At 43.6% G+C, this 19997-nt stretch overlaps 1 protein-coding gene across 3 annotated transcripts in view; it reads left to right on the top strand.

Annotated features, from left to right (window-relative positions):
- The window catches only part of LOC111969178 (AN1-type zinc finger protein 3), a 47969-nt gene extending 31079 nt beyond the window's left edge, over positions 1-16890 (top strand). Inside the window, exons 4-7 of one of the 3 annotated variants that reach the window (XM_023995117.3) lie at positions 3854-3922; positions 9229-9399; positions 14280-14417; positions 16286-16890. In XM_023995117.3, the coding sequence (XP_023850885.1) occupies positions 3854-3922; positions 9229-9399; positions 14280-14417; positions 16286-16662 (755 nt within the window). In that variant the 3' untranslated portion in view covers positions 16663-16890. Of the gene's footprint in view, positions 1-3853; positions 3923-9228; positions 9400-14279 lie in introns of all 3 variants that reach the window. The other 2 variants (XM_023995118.3, XM_023995119.3) reach the window with 2 other exon arrangements.
- The last annotated feature ends 3107 nt before the right edge of the window (positions 16891-19997 follow it).

The raw sequence follows: 19997 nt of genomic DNA, 5'->3' as shown, positions 1-19997 counted from the left end.
AGTGATACAAAAGGTTACAATTGGTGGAATCATGCCATATTTATTATTTATTTATTTTGACATATTTTGACTATAATGTCAAACAAGGTTGGAATGTGAAGCAATGAAATGGGGTATCAGTCTACTCGGTGACACTCACAGAACACAACTGTGAAGAGTTTACGCAAATATTWGCGTTGTAGCTCTTATCGCGGGACTGACTGAAATTCCCTCCCCAGTCTGCCTATTGTGTGTATTGACATTCATGTTGCGCTGTACAGCTTTACCTAAGGATTGGGGATCAATGAAATGGGGTATCAGTCTACCTAATATATTTTTTCCCAACGTCCTCAGAGTTATCAGACTCCAAAACATCCACAAGGGTTGTTTTTCCTTTGGAATAGTGTTCAATACACATATGTTGACAATAAATGTGGCTCAATTCACAGTTCTTTCAGAGTCCCACAATAAGAGCTACGACGCTAATGTTCTCTGGGTGTCACTGAGTAGACTGATACCCCATGTCATTGATCCACAATCCATAGGTAAGGCTGTACAGTGAAATAAGTATGCCCCCAATGCAATTCTAAAGTATAATACATCCAGTGTGTTTTCAGCACTTTTGTCAAATTTAACAAATGCTTGTCTGGGTAGCTTCACATAGATGGGTCTGACCACCATTGATCAAATAAGAACTGTCTTATAAATTAGGGTTATTTTAGATGACACCTAGCTAGATAGTTAGCTAGCTAACTATAGGTACTGAAACAGATTGTCGTTTTGCTATGTTTTTGGGGAAGAACATCGTTTGCATTCATGAGCTAGCTAGCTTTTCTTTTAATGACCAGCACTGTAGGTGTGCGAGACAACTTTACCAGCATCATAGCATACATATCGATGAATCGTTGTGACATATGAAATACGAGTGAAAGTGTAATCAATGTGTAATAACTACGTAGAAAATGTATCAACGCGTAAAATTATTATGTGACGTGCAGTCATATTCAGGTCCTGATTGGTCAACAAGCTTATTTGACACGTCAAATAGTGTTATTTCACACTGATCTTTTTTTACATGCAAAGACCCAAATGGCGCTCCGTACTCTTAAGCCCATGTGAATCCTTAAAGATATGGATGGGGCTATGTGGCAAACACACCCTATATCAAATAAAATTGAAGTTTATTTGTCAGATGCACAACATGTAAATGGTACAGTGAAATGGTTACTTGCATATTAGCAATATCTAAAACAGAGTGTCCCGATAAACATATTTTATCATTATTTGATGACACTTGACACACTTGTCTAAGTTGATGGGTAATGTGAAGGAAATGCTGTAACCAACCCCCAGCCAAATCTAGATAAGTGGATGGGTCACTATTGTAAAGACGTGTACACATGTTCATGAAATGGCCATGATCATCCAGACACACTTGGCTAATTTGATGGGTCATGTAATAATCCGGCCGAAGTGGAGTCTTGTTTAGACATGAAGCTAGCTAACTAAACAATGAACCGGCATAATCCCAACTCATACTACTACCAATACAAACATTGTCATTGCTGTAGTATGAATCTGCAGGTAGCTAAACCTAACAAACTAGCTTCAATGTTAGCTAGCTAACCTTAGGCTTTAACTAACAATGTAAATTGATTCCTGATTCGTATCATATTACTTCACAGATCATACACTTAACGTTAGCTAGCGAGCCAGCAACCTTTGCTAGTTATCTAACAGTACGCTTTAAATTACAAAATTAGAAACTTATCTGCAAATGTAGCTAGATTCCTACCCGTATACATGGATGAACGCTTTTGTGGCAGATTGGAACCATTTAACTCCATTTTTGTTTGTAGCTGTTTAGCCWGCGTTGTGTCAAGTCACTCTGGTTCACACTGACCGTGGCGCGTGCAGAAATTAGCCCATCACTTTTTCCAACTGATCTGTTGATAGCACCTGCTGAATTAAGGGCATCAATGTGGTTTAGAGAAGTAGCAAAACTTGTGTAGTTCTTGATGGCTAATGTTATATCTTTCAACAATAGTGCGATAGAAAGTACTGTCAAGACGTACTGAACAGCTTACGTTATTGACAAAAGCACGCGACATGGCAGACCAATCCAAACTCATCTCCCGGCATGTCCAGCCCACCCATTATCTCAGCCAATCATGGCTAGTGGGAAGGTTCCTGACTTTTTCTGTGGCTAAACAAACTAGGCTGGTAATTGACCAATTGTATTCATATTTATGGATGGAATACAAGTTTGTTATTAAAGCACATGAAAGTTAATGTTCCAGAAGGCATTTCAGCCCAAAAAACGCATTTTGATCAAAAATAAATGTTTATGTTCAAATGCCGCTCCTGTGAAGTAGTGAAGTGCGACATACACTTAGTTTCCTGAAACGAGTCATATACACAGTACATTTAAAAAACATAACCGGGATTGCACGATAAAGTCAGAGACGTTGTGGTTCCTAGACCACCAGTTAATACAGATTTTGCATGTCTTTTTGTGTGTTTCCATGAGATAGACACGCAGTCTGCGTTCTTTAACAAACACACACACTTACTCCTTTAGTCCAGGAGCCTGCTATTGCCAACGACACATCTGCTATTTTCTGCAACAACGGTGGAGCTGCCCAGACCAGGCTATATCTGTCCTGGCATACATAGGAGAGAGAGGTGGGAGAAAGGAAGGCAGTTGGAGTACTGGGCAGATCTTCCACTATCTGGAAGATCTGCCCAGGTTATGTATACAAAGAGGTGGTTACAGTCCCCTTTTAAGTTAGCGATCTGTCATGACTGGGACCCATTTTAAATTAACAGATTTTTTTTTTCTGTAGCGATTTAGTGTAAGATACTTGACTTGTCAGTCACATATCGACTCTTGGTTTTTCAACCTCAATTCAACCTCTGTAAGACCAAGACATGTCAGATGCAGATTAGATATCATAGGTAGCTAGGGCCTCCCGAGTGGCGCAGTGGTCTAAGGCACTAGAGATCCTGGTTCGAGTCCAGGCTCTGTCGCAGCCGGCCGCGACCGGGAGACCCATGGGGCAGCGCACAATTGGCCCAGCGTCGTCTGGGTTAGGGGAGGGTTTGGCCGGCRGGTATGTCCTTGTCCCATTGCGCTCTAGCGACTCYTGTAGTGGGCCGGGCTGACACGGTTGCCAGGTGTACAGTGTTTCCTCCGTCACATTGGTGTGGCTGGCTTCCGGGTTAAGCGGTCATTGTGTCAAGAAGCAGTGCTGCTTGGTTGGGTCGTGTTTCAAGGACGCGTGGCTCTCGACCTTCGCCTCTCCCGAGTCAATACGGGAGTTGCAGCGATGAGACAAGACTGTAACTATCAATTGGATACCACAMAATTGGGGAGAAAAAAGTGCTTATAAAAGATATCATAGTAAGCCGAATGTAAAGCTAATTTGGATCCCATTCATTGGATCCCATTTATATGTCACGAAAAGGATTAATGCTGCCAAGTTGCTGTTCCAGGAAGTCTAGAAAGGTTTGAGTAAGTCAGAGATTCAGCATTGGCCGCCCTACGACTATATAATTATCTACAATTCTACAAATTGAACTGTAAAACTGCGTTGTTTCACTTCTAAATAGGTGACTCTATCCAAACTTAAAATGTCTAGATGTAAGGATTGCCATTTTAGGGCCACAAAACAACATTACTCTATTAAAAAATAATATATATATATATATATATATATATATATATATACACACACACACACACACATAGTCAGAAAATAACTAGATTGCATCATGCCTTGACCCTCCATGTCTGTCAGTCTGCTCTTTGTAGTTGATGGATTGCACCAACCAAAAGTTTTCTTTTCCTTCTTTTTTTCCCTTTCTCTTCCAGAAGTCTCCAGCACAGACACAGCCCAAGGCATACTAGTATCCACCCCCACAAAACGGCCCTGCAACTCAGGTAGCTACGCCTCGACGGACCTAACACTAGGTTTCCGTGTCATGCGCCGTGTTCCCACTACGGGCCTGTCAACTCCACTTAACGGAGCYGGAATGGAGTGAGACTGGTGTCGGAGGGAATTGGAATCAACCACTGTTAATTGATCCAAAATGGCAGAGTTAATTGATCCGATAGGTAGACTGTAAATTGAAAGCAATAAGGAGTGATATGGGGAAAGTAGACTACCTCACATTTGTTAGGTAGTTTTCATTAAGTATATTCCCCATGCAATGAAACTGCACCTGCAATTCAGTGAGCAAGTAAGTGAAGTGACCATAGTTTAGGCTCTCCAGTGTTATGTAATATGTCTGCAATATTTGGCCTTTCTATCTTATTAAGGTTGACATTAAGGAGTGGACACGCATGCACGCACACACACATTTGTCAGCGAGACTTAAACGACTAAGGGACTCCTCTTCCCCTGCTGGAGATCACATGTTTCTACCCTCCATTGAGGGCCCTCGCCGCTAAAAAGAAGACCCATTAAAAAGACAAAGACAGGAGATATAAAGGGAGGTCTGCATTCCAAATTGCACCCTATTCCTTACATGGTGCACCCAGAGAGATTCCATAGGATAACGGGCGCGGAGGAATCGATCATGAATGCCAAAGATTCGCCGGTCAACTTGGCATAGTTCTCAGAAATGTATCGAGCCAAGATCTTTGTTCCACAGCCGAACCAGGGAGGAAAGAAACGKCTCTGGGATGGAGGAGAAAAATCCTGACCTAAAACTGACTACTGGGCAGATGCTTGACTAATTTCCTCAATGGCAGCCATTTTAACTAAAGTACTGTATATGGGTATCATTGTTGTCTGTTATTTTGTTGTAGAATGTGATGGGGGAAATGCTTTAATTATGCAGCATTTCTCAAACATCTCCTTGGGGACCGTCAGCCGTTCCTTGTATTTGATGTATTACAGAGGTAGCACACCYGATTCAACTTATCATCAAGCCCTTGGCTGCATTTCAAACTCATAAAAGACACACTCGTCCACTTACCCTCGTCTTATGCCCTTGGGGGAATCCCCGTCACCATCTTGGAAGTTGGTCCAAACGATTAGCCAAACAAGGGAAGTTCGCAATGTAAGCACCTCAGCCCTTTTTTTGATMGAGTTTGCAAGTGTACAGTTATGTTCACTTCGAGGCCTGAAATGCTCCATAATTCAATTTGCAATGATTGTACATCCGCTAAGAAAAGTCTGCCGAAGCTTAAAACGTCAATATGGGAAAGTCAACATAAGTAAAAACGAATGTAAAAAGGTTCGAAATTGTGCTACTAATGCACATGACGGCACAAACGCGCCTCAAACCAAATTTTATCTGTCACACGCACCGAATACAACATGAGTAGGTGTTTCACCTTAAAGTGAAATGCTTACTTACAAGCTCTTAACCAACAATGCAGTTTGAAGAAAATCCCTGAAAAAGTAAGAGATAAGAATAACAAATAATTAAAGAGCAGCAGTAAATAACAATAGCAGGTCTATATACAGGGGGTACCGGTACAGAGTCAATGTGCAGGGGGCACYGGTGTCGAGGTAATTATGTACGAGGTTAGAGTTATTAAAGTGGCTATGCATAGGTAACAGAGAGTAGCTGCAGCGTAGGATGKGGCAATGCAAATAGTCTGGGTAGCCATTTGATTAGCTGTTCAGGAGTCTTATGGCTTGAGGGTAGAAGCTGTTTAGAAGCCTCTTGTACCTACACTTAACAGTCCGGTACTGCTTGCCGTGCAGTAGCAGAGAGAACAGTCTATGACTAGGGTGGCTGGAGTCTTTGACAATTTTTAGGGCCTTTCTCTGAYGCCGCCTGGTATAGAGGTCCTGGATGGCAGGAAGCTTGGCCCCGGTGATGTACTGGGCCGTACGTACAACCCTCTGTAGTGCCTTGCGATCGGAGGCCAAGCAGTTGCCATACCAGGCAGTAATGCAACACGTCAGGATGCTCTCGATGGTGCAGCTGTAAAACCTTTTGAGGATCTGAGGATCCATGCCAAATCTTTTCAGTTTCCTGAGGGGGAATAGGTTTTGTCGTGCCCTCTTTACGACTGTCTTGGTGTGCTTGGACCATGTCAGTGTGTTGGTGATGTGGACGCCAAGGAACTTGAACCTCTCAACCTGCTTCACTACAGCACCGTCGATGAGAATGGGGGCGTGGTCGGTCCTCCTCTTCCTGTAGTCCACAATCATCTCCTTTTGTCTTGGTCACATTGAGGGAGATGTCCTTGCACCACACGGTCAGATCTCTGACCTACTCCCTATAGGCTGTCTCATCRTTGTCGGTGATCAGGCCTACCACTGTTGTGTCATCAGCAAACTTAATGATGGTGTTGTAGTCTTGCCTGGCCATGCAGTCATGAGTGAACAGGAAGTACAGGAGGGGACTGAGCACGCACCCCTGAGGGGCCCCCTTGTTGAGGATCAGTGTGGCGGATGTGTTGTTACCTACTCTTACCACCTGTGGGCGGCCCGTCAGGAAGCACAGAATCCAGTTGCAGAGGAAGGTGTTTAGTCCCAGGGTCCTTAGCTTATTGAGGAGCTTTGAGGTCACTGTGGTGTTGAACGCTGAGCTGTATTCAATGAATAGCATTCTCACATAGGTGTTCCTTTTGTCCAGTTGGGAAAGGGCAGTGTGGAGTGCAGTAGAGATTGCATCATCTGTGGATCTGTTGGTACGGTATGCAAATTGAAGTGAGCCTAGGGTAATGGTGTTGATGTGAGCCATGACCAGCCTTTCAAAGTATTTCATGGCTACAAACGTGAGTGCTACGGGTCGGTAGTCATTTAGGCAGGTTATGTTAGTGTTCTTGGGCACAGGGACTATGGTGGTCTGCTTGAAACGTGTTGGCATTACAGACTCAGACAGGGAGAGGTTAAATGTCAGTGAAGACCCTTGCCAGTTGGTCAGCGCATGCTCGGAGAACACGTCCTGGTAATCCGTCTGGCCCAGCAGCCTTGTGAATGTTGACCTGTTTGAAGGTCTTACTCACATCGGCTGCGGAGAGCATGATCACACAGTCGTCYGGAACAGCTGATGCTCTCATGCATGTTTGTGTTACTTGCCTCAATGCGAGCATAGACATTATTTATCTCGTCTGGTAGGCTAGTGCCACTGGGCAGCTCTCGGCTTTGCTTCCCTTTTTTAGTCTGTAATAGTTTACAAGCCCTGCCACATCCGACGAGCGTCGGGCCGGTGTAGTACGTTTCGATCTTAGTCCTGTATTGCCGCTTTGCCTGTTTGATGGTTTGTCGGAGGGCATAGCGGGATTTCTTATAAACTTCCGGGTTAGAGTCCCGCTCCTTGAAAGTGGCAGCTCTACCCTTTAGCTCAGTGCAAATGTTGCCTGTAATCCATGGCTTCTTGTTGGGGTRTGTACAGTTGGAAGTCGGAAGTTTACATACACTTAGGTTGGAGTCATTAAAACTCGTTTTTCAACCACTGCACAAATGTCTTGTTAACAAACTATAGTTTTGGCAAGTCGGTTAGGACATCTACTTTGTGCATGACACAAGTAATTTTTTCAACAATTRTTTACAGACAGATTATTTCAGTAATAATTCACTGTATCACAATTCCAGTGGGTCAGAAGTGTACATACACTAAGTTGACTGTGGCTTTAAACAGCTTGGAAAATTCCAGAAAAATGATTGTCATGGCTTTAGAAGCTTCTGATAGGCTAATTGACATAATTTGGAGTCAATTGGAGTTACCTGTGGATGTATTTAAAGGTCTACCTTCAAGCTCAGTACCGCTTTGCTCATGTGACAATCAAAAGAAAATCAGCCAAGAACCTCAGAAAAATAATTGCTAGACCTCCAAGTCTGGATCATCCTCGGAGCAATTTCCAAACGCCTGAAGGTACCACGTTCATCTGTACAAGCAATAGCACGCAAGTATATAGGCGTTTTTTCTTTGGGGAGCAGCGGCTTCTTCCTTGCTGAGCGGCCTTTCAGGTTATGTCGATATAGGACTCGTTTTACTGTGGATATAGATACTTTTGTGCCTGTTTCTTCCAGCATCTTCACAAGGCCTTTGCTGTTGTTCTGGGATTGATTTGCACTTTTCGCACCAAAGCCAGTTCATCTCTAGGAGACAACGCATCTCCTTCCTTACATTTTACATTTTAGTCATTAGCAGACGCTCTTATCCAGAGCGACTTACAGTAGAAGTGCATACATTTTATTACATTTTACATACTGAGACAAGGATATCCCTACCGGCCAAGACAGACGCTCTTATCCAGAGCGACTTACAGTAGAGTGCACTACATTTTATTACATTTTTTTTTTTTTTTTTTTTTTTACATACTGAGACAAGGATATCCCTACCGGCCAAACCCTCCCTACCGGCCAAACCCTCCCTAACCCGAACGACGCTATGCCAATTGTGCGTCGCCCCACGGATCTCCCGGTTGCGGCCGGCTGCGACAGAGCCTGGGCGCGAACCCAGCCCAGCCTGGGCGCGAACCAGAGACTCTGGTGGTGCAGCTAGCACTGCGATGCAGTGCCCTAGACCACTGCGCCACCCGGGAGAGCGGTATGATGCATGATCATACCTGAGCGGTATGATGGCTGCGTGGTCCCATGGTGTATACTTGCGTACTATTGTTTTGTACAGATGAACGTGGTACCTTCAGGCGTTTGGAAATTGCTCCCAAGGATGAACCAGACTTGTGGAGGTCTACAATTTAGTTTCTGAGGTCTTGGCTGATTTCTTTTGATTTTTCCCATGATGTCAAGCAAAGAGGCACTGAGTTTGAAGGTAGGCCTTGAAATACATCCACAGATAAACCTCCAATTCACTCAAATGATGTCAATTAGCCTATCAGAAGTTTCTAAAGCCATGACATAATTTTTTGTTTTTTCCCAAGCTGTTTAAAGTCAGTTAACTTAGTGTATGTAAACTTCTGACCCACTGGAATTGTGATATACAGTGAGCAATATTTTATTGCTAATAGTCATTCTATTGATCATTTAGCTATCTTTAAAAATGTGTCAGCTTAGAGCCCACCGAAGGCTTAGACTTATAATTATTTTGTAACCTATCTGCAGCAAAACTTTGTTTTGGCCTCAATAAGCAGTAGTAGCAGTATGCAAATAAGCGAGCCAAATGAACATCTCTTTCATCGATGTGATTAGGTTCCTGACGTTCACCATGAAGATTTGTTCAAAAAGAGMTGTTTGTTCGCGAACGGCCCTTCACTAAAACACACTCTTAATGGATCGGTGTGGTCTTTTTGTGTGTTTTGTTTTTGTGTGCGAGCAGCCTCTGAGTCAGAGAGTGACGCATCCCCAGAGAAGAGCGCACGGGTGGGCCCCGGGTCTAAGGAGTCGTCATCTACCCACGGAGTTCCCAAGCAGAAGAGAAGCCGGCGCTGCCACCGATGCCAAACCAAACTGGAGCTGGTACAGCAAGAGCTGGGCTCCTGCCGCTGTGGTCAGTACACACGCAGTCATAAAAACATAAACAGACATAGGCCTACATGTCTCCCGAGTGGCTCAGCGGTCTAAGGCCTCATCTCAGTGATATTTGCACTGAGATGCAGTGCGTCACTACAGTCCGTGGTTCGAATCCAGGCTGTATAACATCCGKCCGTTTTTGGGAGTCCCATACGGCGTTTCACAATTGGCCCAGTGTCGTCCGGGGTAGGCCGTCATTGTAAATAAGAATTTGTTCTTAACTGACTTGCCTAGTTAAATAAAGGTTACACATACACATGGGACACTTATACACATGCAAGCAAATACAGAGGCTCATACATGCTAACACTCACTCGTGCTCATACAAATGCAGGTATGCTAACATTCCTGTGTTGACACACAGTACAGTGCATTCGGAAAGTATTCAGACCCCTTGACTTTTTCCACATTTTGATAGGTTACAGCCTTATTCTAAAATGGATTAAATAAAGCATATTTCTCATCAATCTACACACAATACTCCATAATGACAATGCAAAAACACGTTTTTAGAAATGTTTGCAAATGTATTAAAAAAAAATATATATACCTTATTTACCTAAGTATTCAGAACCTTTGCTATACAACTCAAATTTGAGCTCAGACATTGTTTCCATTGATCATCCTTGAGATGTTTCTACAACTTGATTGGAGTCCACCTGTGGTACATTCAATTGATTGGACATGATTTGGAAAGGCACACCACTATACAGTGGGGCAAAAAAGTATTTAGTCAGCCACCAATTGTGCAAGTTCTCCCACTTAAAAAGATGAGAGAGGCCTGTAATTTTCATCATAGGTACACTTCAACTATGAAAGACAAAATGAGAAAACACAATCCAGAAAATCACATTGTTGGGTTTTTAATGAATTTATTTGCAAATTATGGTGGAAAATAAGTACACTGCTCAAAAAAATAAAGGGAACCAACTAAAATAACACATCCTAGATCTGAATGAATGAAATATTCTTATAAATACTTTTTTCTTTACATAGTTGAATGTGCTGACAACAAAATCACCACAAAAATGATCAATGGAAATCAAATTTATCAACCCATGGAGGTCTGGATTTGGAGTCACACTCAAAAATTAAAGTGGAAAACTACTACAGGCTGATCCAACTTTGATTTAATGTCCTTAAAACAAGTCAAAATTAGGCTCAGTAGTGTGTGTGGCCTCCACGTGCCTGTATGACCTCCCTACAACGCCTGGGCATGCTCCTGATGAGGTGGCGGATGGTCTCCTGAGGGATCTCCTCCCAGACCTGGACTAAAGCATCCGCCAACTCCTGGACAGTCTTGGTGCAAAGTGGCGTTGGTGGATGGAGCGAGACATGATGTCCCAGATGTGCTCAATTGGATTCAGGTCTGGGGAACGGGCGGGCCAGTCCATAGCATCAATGCCTTCCTCTTGCAGGAACTGCTGACACACTCCAGCCACATGAGGTCTAGCATTGTCTTGCATTAGGAGGAACCCAGGGCCAACCGCACCAGCATATGGTCTCACAAGGGGTCTGAGGATCTCATCTCGGTACCTAATGGCAGTCAGCTACCTCTGGCGAGCACATGGAGGGCTGTGCGGCCCCACAAAGAAATGCCACCCCACACCATGACTGACCCACCGCCAAACCGTCATGCTGGAGGATGTTGCAGGCAGCAGAACGTCTCCACGGCGTCTCCAGACTCTGTCACGTCTGTCACATGTGCTCAGTATGAACCTGCTTTCATCTGTGAAGAGCACAGGGCGCCAGTGGCGAATTTGCCAATCTTGGTGTTCTCTGGCAAATGCCAAACGTCCTGCACGGTGTTGGGCTGTAAGCACAACCCCCACCTTGTGGACGTCGGGCCCTCATACCACCCTCATGGAGTCTGTTCTGACCGTTTGAGCAGACACATGCACATTTGTGGCCTGCTGGAGGTCATTTTGCACAAAGGCGGAGGTAGCGGTCCTGCTGCTGGGTTGTTGCCCTCCTACGGCCTCCTCCACGTCTCCTGATGTACTGGCCTGTCTCCTGGTAGCGCCTCCATGCTCTGGACACTACGCTGACAGACACAGCAAACCTTCTTGCCACAGCTCGCATTGATGTGCCATCCTGGATGAGCTGCACTACCTGAGCCACTTGTGTGGGTTGTAGACTCCGTCTCATGCTACCACTAGAGTGAAAGCACCGCCAACATTCAAAAGTGACCAAAACATCAGCCAGGAAGCATTACGGAACTGAGAAGTGGTCTGTGGTCACCACCTGCAGAACCACTCCTTTATTGGGGGTGTCTTGCTAATTGCCTATAATTTCCATCTGTTGTCTATTCCATTTGCACAACAGCATGTGAAATTTATTGTCAATCAGTGTTGCTTCCTAAGTGGACAGTTTGATTTCACAGAAGTGTGATTGACTTGGAGTTACATTGTGTTGTTTAAGTGTTCCCTTTATTTTTTTGAGCAGTGTATATACATATATATACATATATACATATATATCTGATAACAATCATATCATATTAGTAAGCCTATCATTTCAGCCACAAAGCAGTAGTTGTAGGCTACTTAATGTGTCATTACTGAAGCCAACGCATGTGCTCGCGTAGCACTGCTATTTATTATGACAACGAGTCATTCTAATGATGGCTTAATGACACGTCTCGCTGTTGGTGACTGAATGCTTCGCCGCCAAATTGATGGCACCTTCTGTTTAGAGCTAGCAGCATTTTCACAGCAAAATTAACTATCACTCGAGAAAGTGTTTTCCCTGCCATTTGTCATTTAGAAGTACCTCACTTGATGATCCGTTTATCTATTGGCTGTGCTTTGTTTTTGGCTGTGAACATTTTTGTGTACAATAGCAATAGCTTTGTCCCTTTTATCTTATATTAACCATGCTCTATTGCATGTGTCCATATGTACACAACAGTCACACCACTTCAGGGACACACATCAGTTACTTTAGTCACCAAACCTCTTTCTCCTCATACTCCCACCAAGCACCGCTCTTCCCTATCCCACTCGCCTTTTGCGTCCATCAGCCACTCCCACTTCCACCGTTACCTTCGGCTCCATGCTAGCCCAGCTGTAGCACCACCCCACCCCACCCCACACACTACCACATCTTTCTTTATTCATTCCTGTGCATGGCTTAATAATTGCCTCCGCCACTCTTCAATTAAAGGGCGCTTCGGTCGCTGTCGCTCTGAGACTTTAATCAGTGTTCGTCGCTGTCAGGAACATTATGCATATTAACGAATACATTAAGACTCCCAACGTAACTAACGAGTCGCTCTCTCTCTCTGTATTATTGAGACTCCTTTCAGCTACCAGGGCTTTGTGGAGGGCCGACACAATGGAGACTCAGTGGGGAGGATCGCTGGTGGTGGTGTCTTCACTGGCAATGATACTCAGGCAGATTAGCTCCTAAGGGCTGATTTGAGATCAGGGATCTTTGACTGACAATKATACTCAGGCTGGAGTGTAGTGAAGGTGGGTGTTGTACCTCCTAATGACTGACTCGAGGTCAGTCCTAGCTCCTAAGAATTGATTTGTGATTACATGTTGCAGGCGTAGAGTATTAAAGACAGGCATTGTAGCTTCGGTGATTGATGTACTCATTGGTGTTCTCGTGAGCACAGACAGTTCTGTGCTCACGAGAACTCAGTTCTGTACTCACGAGAACAACAATGAGTACATCAAACACCGAATCTCAAATCAGTCCTTAGAAGCTACAACGCCTGTCTTCAATACTCTATGCCTGCAACATGTAATCACAAATCAATTCTTAGGAGCTAGGACTGACCTCGAGTCATTGAGGTTCCCATTGTGTCGGCCCTCCACAAAGCCCTGGTAGCTGCATTAGCTGCAATTGCATTAGCTGGGGTTATAGCTTTACAACGTGGAGATGCATTTGCTTGTCTCYGTTCTATTGAATTGGATCTGGATGTATTGACGTATTACAGAAAATGTTGCCGCTATACTGTAGTAGCTAGCTAACTTGGGATCGTGGTCTGTGCCCAATTTAACTTTTGAAAGAATTTGAAAAAGTACACTCCTGCGCCCCTTCTCCATCTCCTCTCTATCTATTCACATCTTCATTTACTCTTCTTTGTCCCCCTTTCCTGCCCGTCACCGTCAAAATATGGAGCCTAACAACAAGGGTGCTCCCAAACAGGACAAAATGAGGCCTAAAAAAACAGGGGGAGTGCCAGAAAAGTAAGGGAGTTTAACTATTGGTGCAACGACACATCTGTCAACCAATTGAAAAAGGAGAAMAACGTTACTCCTGCCTCATTTTCTCCCCACTCCACCACTCCCCTATGTCGCATTAAGGTTTGGAAATCCCAGCCGGAACAGTTCGGTAGAGTTTGTACATATATTATGATGACGTTTTGTGATGTTTTTGTTACTTTTGTACTTCAGTGAGGGTTTTTTCGCCTGTTCGGGCACACATTTTTTTCTGGAGGCAAGCTGAAGTTTATGCCCCTTCATCGGTGATTGGTCAACAGTATGGATTCTTCAATAAAGTCTTTCAATGAGACGACTCGTTTTCATGCACATGTTTCATTGAGAAATATTTCACCAAACATCTTACTTAGATGTAACATAGATYTATTCGGCAAAACGTCAAAATTAATGACAGATTAATTTGGACTATTTTGAGTATACTGGCTACAGCTTCTCAAAATGGACAAACATTTTTATTGATAATGCTTTTTTCTCGTTTTTCAAGCAAAGGTCTTTTAAGGGAGTATACGATCACACTCGTTCCGTTCGGCAAAGAGCATAGTCAGCACCTCTACAACATTTTTGGGTGTGTGTCAACTCATGCTATATATAAAAAGTACAAAACATCTCACTTTCTCATCAACAGGCTATGTGTCCTGCATGCTCCACCGGCTGCCCGAGCAGCACAACTGCCTCTTCGACCACCTGGGGCGCGGGCGCGAAGAAGCCGTCCTCAAGATGGTCAAGCTGGATCGCAAGGTGGGCCGCTCATGCCAGCGCATCGGTGAGTAGTGCTCCTGAACCCCACCCCCCATCCACAACCCCGATGATGAAAGCAAGGAAGAGGAAAGAGACTGCGTCCTAAATCATTCATCTTTATCCAGAAATGTACAGACCCCGTCATGGATTTCTTAAAAGTATAGGATTGGTGTTAAAGCATTGGCTGCGTTGTTAAATCAATGTGAGAAAGTGTGTAAGTGGAGACTTCGGGGAAAAGGTGGCAAATGGGGACGGAGACAAATGCTCACTTTATACTCACTTTTCTCCCCAGTGCCCCTTTTTGTTGTGACAATGCTCTTACCTCAAATAAGCAGACAAAGCACTTCTAGTTTTCGCGCCCCGACAAGGGACTGCTAAAGTCACCTATCTGTCACTTCCCGGTCTGCCAACCTCATAATAAAGACCAGAGCCCCCTCATTTCATCACTATTATCACAGAGTGGGATGAAGTTAACCCCTAAACACTGATCTAAGGTCATTTTTTAGTTCCAGTCAACCCAGTGATTAAGGGTATGATGCAAGGTTAAGTTGATCTTAGATCTGTACCTAAGGGGGCACCTACCACCCCAAGAAATCTCTTGAATCTCTCTCCCTCCACTGTTTTGTGATTTTTGAGCGTATCACACCCACCACTGCTTCTCAGCCTTAACCCCTCCCATCTCAAATCAAATCAAGTTTATTTTATATAGCCCTTCGTACATCAGCTAATATCTCGAAGTGCTGTACAGAAACCCAGCCTAAAACCCCAAACAGAAAGCAATGCAGGTGTAGAAGCACGGTGGCTAGGAAAAACTCCCTAGAAAGGCCAAAACCTAGGAAGAAACCTAGAGAGGAACCAGGCTATGAGGGGTGGCCAGTCCTCTTCTGGCTGTGCCGGGTGGAGATTATAACAGAACTATGCCAAGATGTTCAAAATRTTCATAAGTGACAAGCATGGTCAAATAATAATCATGAATAATTTTCAGTTGGCTTTTCATAGCCGATCATTAAGAGTTGAAAATAGCAGGTCTGGGACCTGCTATTCGATAGAATAGCGGTTCGATAGAGGCACTCCAGATCAGGGACATTCCTGTTCAGAAAAAACTATAGCCCTCTGCTGCTTATTGCTACTGTCCCTATCATCATCACCACCACCTCAGGTTGTGGGAGAATCCAATGAGAGGGGTTTACAGGGGGGAGAGGCAGGGGGGGTTGGACTATTGCAACTCCCTTCCCTTTACCCCCTCCCTTTCTGACCTGCCTGCTGCTGTTGACACAGCAGCCATTTTCTGTAACTTGGGAGAGAGAACTTTCTTTCTAGACAACAGGCACCGATCGTCCCCTAGTTAGGGGGGGTTGGATTAAAAATGGAACAGTCTGTCTGTCAGCGATTTAATCCATCTCCCCGAGTGAGTTTTAGTCACTATGGAGACGGAAAACACACCCCTTGAGATTTCCTTTGGCCATGATGTTCATGCTACTACGGGTGCTGGCCAAGGATAAACTTCTAAGATGGACACAAAAGCAAAGACCTGTCACAAGACCTCTATATGTGCCTCTATCGAAATCTGGTTCTCCCTGCACACATGCGCACATACATACACAAACACTCTTTTACATACAGTTCAGCCCACGTGCGCAGAGCACAAGGACAGTTAAGCAAAATCAAGTGGTACACATTGGAGTGTGCTGAATTTGTGSAGAACCTTTGACAAAGTTATTCAGTGGGACGCTCATGGTTGTTCAGGTTTCGCTCGATATAACTCATAATATCTTAGCCGTGGACTTCATTTCCCATCAGCCCCCACTGTTTGAAATGTTTTTGCGACGCCTCTGTCTCTCGATGCCATCCCCGACCCCTCAGTGGGATTCTAACGCCCTCTTTCTTTCACAGATTCTCTTCTTCCTGCCCTTGCCCGTTGCACACCACTGTCTTTCTCCCTCGCTCCTTTCACTCTCCACTCCGTTTCCAGACAGCATGTCTTGCTCTCACCCACCTTACTCTCCATTAATCCTTCCCTCTTTCATTCTCATTTCTCCACAGTATTGATTTTCTCACTTGCTCTCTCTCTCTCTCTCTCTCGCACACACACACACACACACACACACACACACACACACACACACACACACACACACACACACACACACACACACACACACACACACACACACACACACACACACACCTCTTTCTTTCTTGCCAAAGAGCGAACACTGAGTGAGAGGTTGGGGCCTGGCCATAGGTGGGGCTGTGGGGCTGCAAGCTGAGCGTGGAGGAAAAATTTAATATAAATTGAATTGTCGTAAAATAATATTGTGTATCTTAAAGAAAAATCCTTATTTAACCCTCTTTGTTTTTTTCAATGTTATTTTACTTACACATTAGCATAGTGCTGCATTTTTTGTTTGACATTGTAAGAAAAAATGGATAAGAGAATTCTGTAGCCTTTTTCTTTTGTTCCCTTTTGTTGCTGAAAAATAAAGTAATAAACTGGATGAGAGGAGGTGTAGTGTGGTCAATGTCTCATGTCTGCTGGAGAGATGGATGAAGGGAGGAGCATGAACAAACACTGGGCCGTGTTCAGCAGGGCACAACTTTTCGGTAGAAATATGCAACTCAGAACAAACATGCCTATGTCGTCAGCACTTGCATGAATGTGCGTACATCCTATTTCAACGGCGAGTGTGTATGGTGTCTGTGTGAAGTCTGCACACATTCACACATTTAACAGGTAGTTTGCTACTTAGTGTTTTACGGTTGCTGGCACTGTGCGTGCTGTTGGCTCTGTGCCATGATAGCTGTAGCAGAGTTTTATGGTGATGTAAATAGCTGTTTATTGGCGACAGTATACCCACTTGCAGCTGCTCTGAATTACTAAAATAATTTGTTAAGTGTGTGTGTGTGCATCTGTCTGTATCCGTTTGTGTGTGTGTGCATTTATGTGAGCTTGCGTGTGTGGTGCCCACATGCTTTTGTGTATGGAGATTTTTACAAACAGGCAAGGTGGGTATTTGATGCCAGCGATGCGTCTATCTTGTGGGCCTCATATCCACTAATTAGTGTTTTCGAAAAAAGAAAAACCTATGTATGATCAAAAGGTGGCTTCAAACGAACGCCAACATTGGCCAGCAGCCAATATCACATGGGCAGAATTTGTAGTACTCCACTATCCCCAATTTGGATAAGAGATGCTTAGCCTACCGTTATGCTCAGTTGTCTGCACACAGCCTAGTTACCTTTCTGCCCTATTCCCTATCTCGTTTTAAGGTTGGTATCCGTTCTATTTTAAATTAAGCGATTCAAGAAATCTAAAAATCCAGATCATTCATTTGATCTTATCCATTATCRTCAGAGCTGATTTTCTGCTCATTCTTACATCTTAGCACTGTTATTACCACTGTGTGTGTGTGTGAGAGAGAGTAGCCTGTGAGTTTGTGTGTTGGTTATTAGGAAATGGGGTCTGTAGCTGCTAGTGGCTCAATAGTGGTAAAGGGGGATTTGAAGATAAAATGCTGTTAAGGGTAAAGACATCCATTTGCAGCACAACAAACAAGGAGTCCTGTCATTTAGCTTGGTCTTGGCCGGCCTTGCAAATGTAATCCATACACACAATTTAACCTCCAATTTTGTTTAATAGAAGGTCTAATAGAAGGTAATTGAACACAAATGTTTTTGGAATGTGCAATTTAAGGCAGTGAATCTACAAAATTGTAGCGTTTGAGCGAGTTTGTGTGTGTGTGTGTGTGTGTATGTACACACAGGCGGCCTTAGCTGTGTTTCATAGGTTTTAAATTAAGCTGGGGCCCACACTGACTGTTTAATGTAAAATGTATGTTAGCCACTGATTCAACAGCTTCATTGAAATTAAACACTGATATGAACAAGGTATTTTTAATTGTCAGATAATAATCATAGCAGTTAATTTACGGGGGATAATTTCGGTTAGGGGGGCCCTTCAATGCATTTTAAAACAAGGCCCCAAATCGCTAGGTATGCACGGACGTGTTCCCTTAAGACTCGAGGTGGACACAGTAGTTGGAGTCTGATTCATTTACTAATGCAACAGAAGGGCTGATATCCGGGCAGCGAGTGAAACCCAAGCATATTAGACTTATATTAGATTCCAGAACAATTATCACAAAAGCATGGGTTCAGTTACATCTTAAACACATTATTACCCACTGAGCACATTTCAGAACTAATGTCTGTGATAAACAGTCAATCAGCAAAGTGTATGATTAGTCAGCTATTGTTATATTAATCCTTTATGGCAATTTCGGGGTGGTTTCCTGAACACAGATTCAACCTAATCCTGGACTAAAAAGCATTTTCAATGGAGATTCTCCATTGAATTGACATTTTCTTCCAGTACTAGGCTTAATCTGTGCCAGGAAACTTCCCCTTTAAGTACAGTGGGTGAATACAGTTTGTCTGATCCCTGCGGGAATTGAAACCACGCTCTCAGGACTATTATTAAAATCCGTGTAAACTATAGCCAACCGGTTTAAGTTTCATTAGATGCTTTTTGCTTAGTTCATTCTGTGAGGATGGCGACGATACTAGACGAGCATTGATATCTGAGACGGCATTAAAAGGCCCCTTAGCAGTGCACTAAGTATTGAAAGTGTGTTTGTGTCCCAAATGGCACCCTATTGCCTACATTTTACACTACTTTTGACCATGATGTAGGGAATAGGGTGCCATTGGGACACAGCCAGCAAGTGTTTCATGGATAGGCCAGTTTTTCCGGACACAGATTTTTAAAAATTAGTTATTGGTCCAGAATTGGTCATATTAATCCAGGAAACTGGTTCTAGTATGGAAGCCCAATATCCCATTTTTGGCACAGTAGCCTATAAACAGACATTTTCAAACCCACATCAACGTCTATACACCAAATTGTCGACCATACAATTTCACCGATAGGAAATATCTGCTATTCCAGTTAAAGCCCAAAAACTCCATAACAAATTTACTTGAACTATTTTCCTCCCACACAGGTTACATAGAAGCCGCTCTCCCACATGTAGACCCGTTGATATTTAGTCACATTTAAGAGAAAATCGATGGCGACGGCCGAAGAATCCCAGTGCACCTATTAATATCAGTTTTTCTTGTGACCTTTCCATGCCGCTGACAGTACAGTTTCTGGACTGCCCTCAATAAACCACTAAAATGAATGAATCTTTAATGAAGCATTAGCGATGAATACGGGATTGGGTTCCTGCAGAGTCTGGGAAACGGGCAGGCATGGGCGACAGAGGTGGTAAGGTTTCAGCCCGTCGTGACTGGAAAGGGTAGGCCTGTCACTGGGCAAAGACGGGTGGAATCTACATTGTTTCCATGTTATTTCAACCAACATTTTCAGTGTGATTGCATTGTTTCAACAAAAGACTAATTAGATTTTCGAAAAATAATTGAAGTTCAAATATTTTGACTTGTTTCAACCCAACTGTTGACCAAATCAAATTTTATTGGGCACATACACATGGTTAGCAGATGTTAATGCGAGTGTAGCGAAATGCTTGTGCTTCTAGTTCCGACAGTGCAGTAATATCTAACAAGTAATCTAACAATTTCACAACAACTACCTAATACACAG

Source organism: Salvelinus sp. IW2-2015, linkage group LG10 (genome assembly GCF_002910315.2).
Source record: "Salvelinus sp. IW2-2015 linkage group LG10, ASM291031v2, whole genome shotgun sequence".
NCBI lineage: Eukaryota > Metazoa > Chordata > Actinopteri > Salmoniformes > Salmonidae > Salvelinus > Salvelinus sp. IW2-2015.
This window is presented reverse-complemented; position numbering and strand designations above follow the sequence as displayed.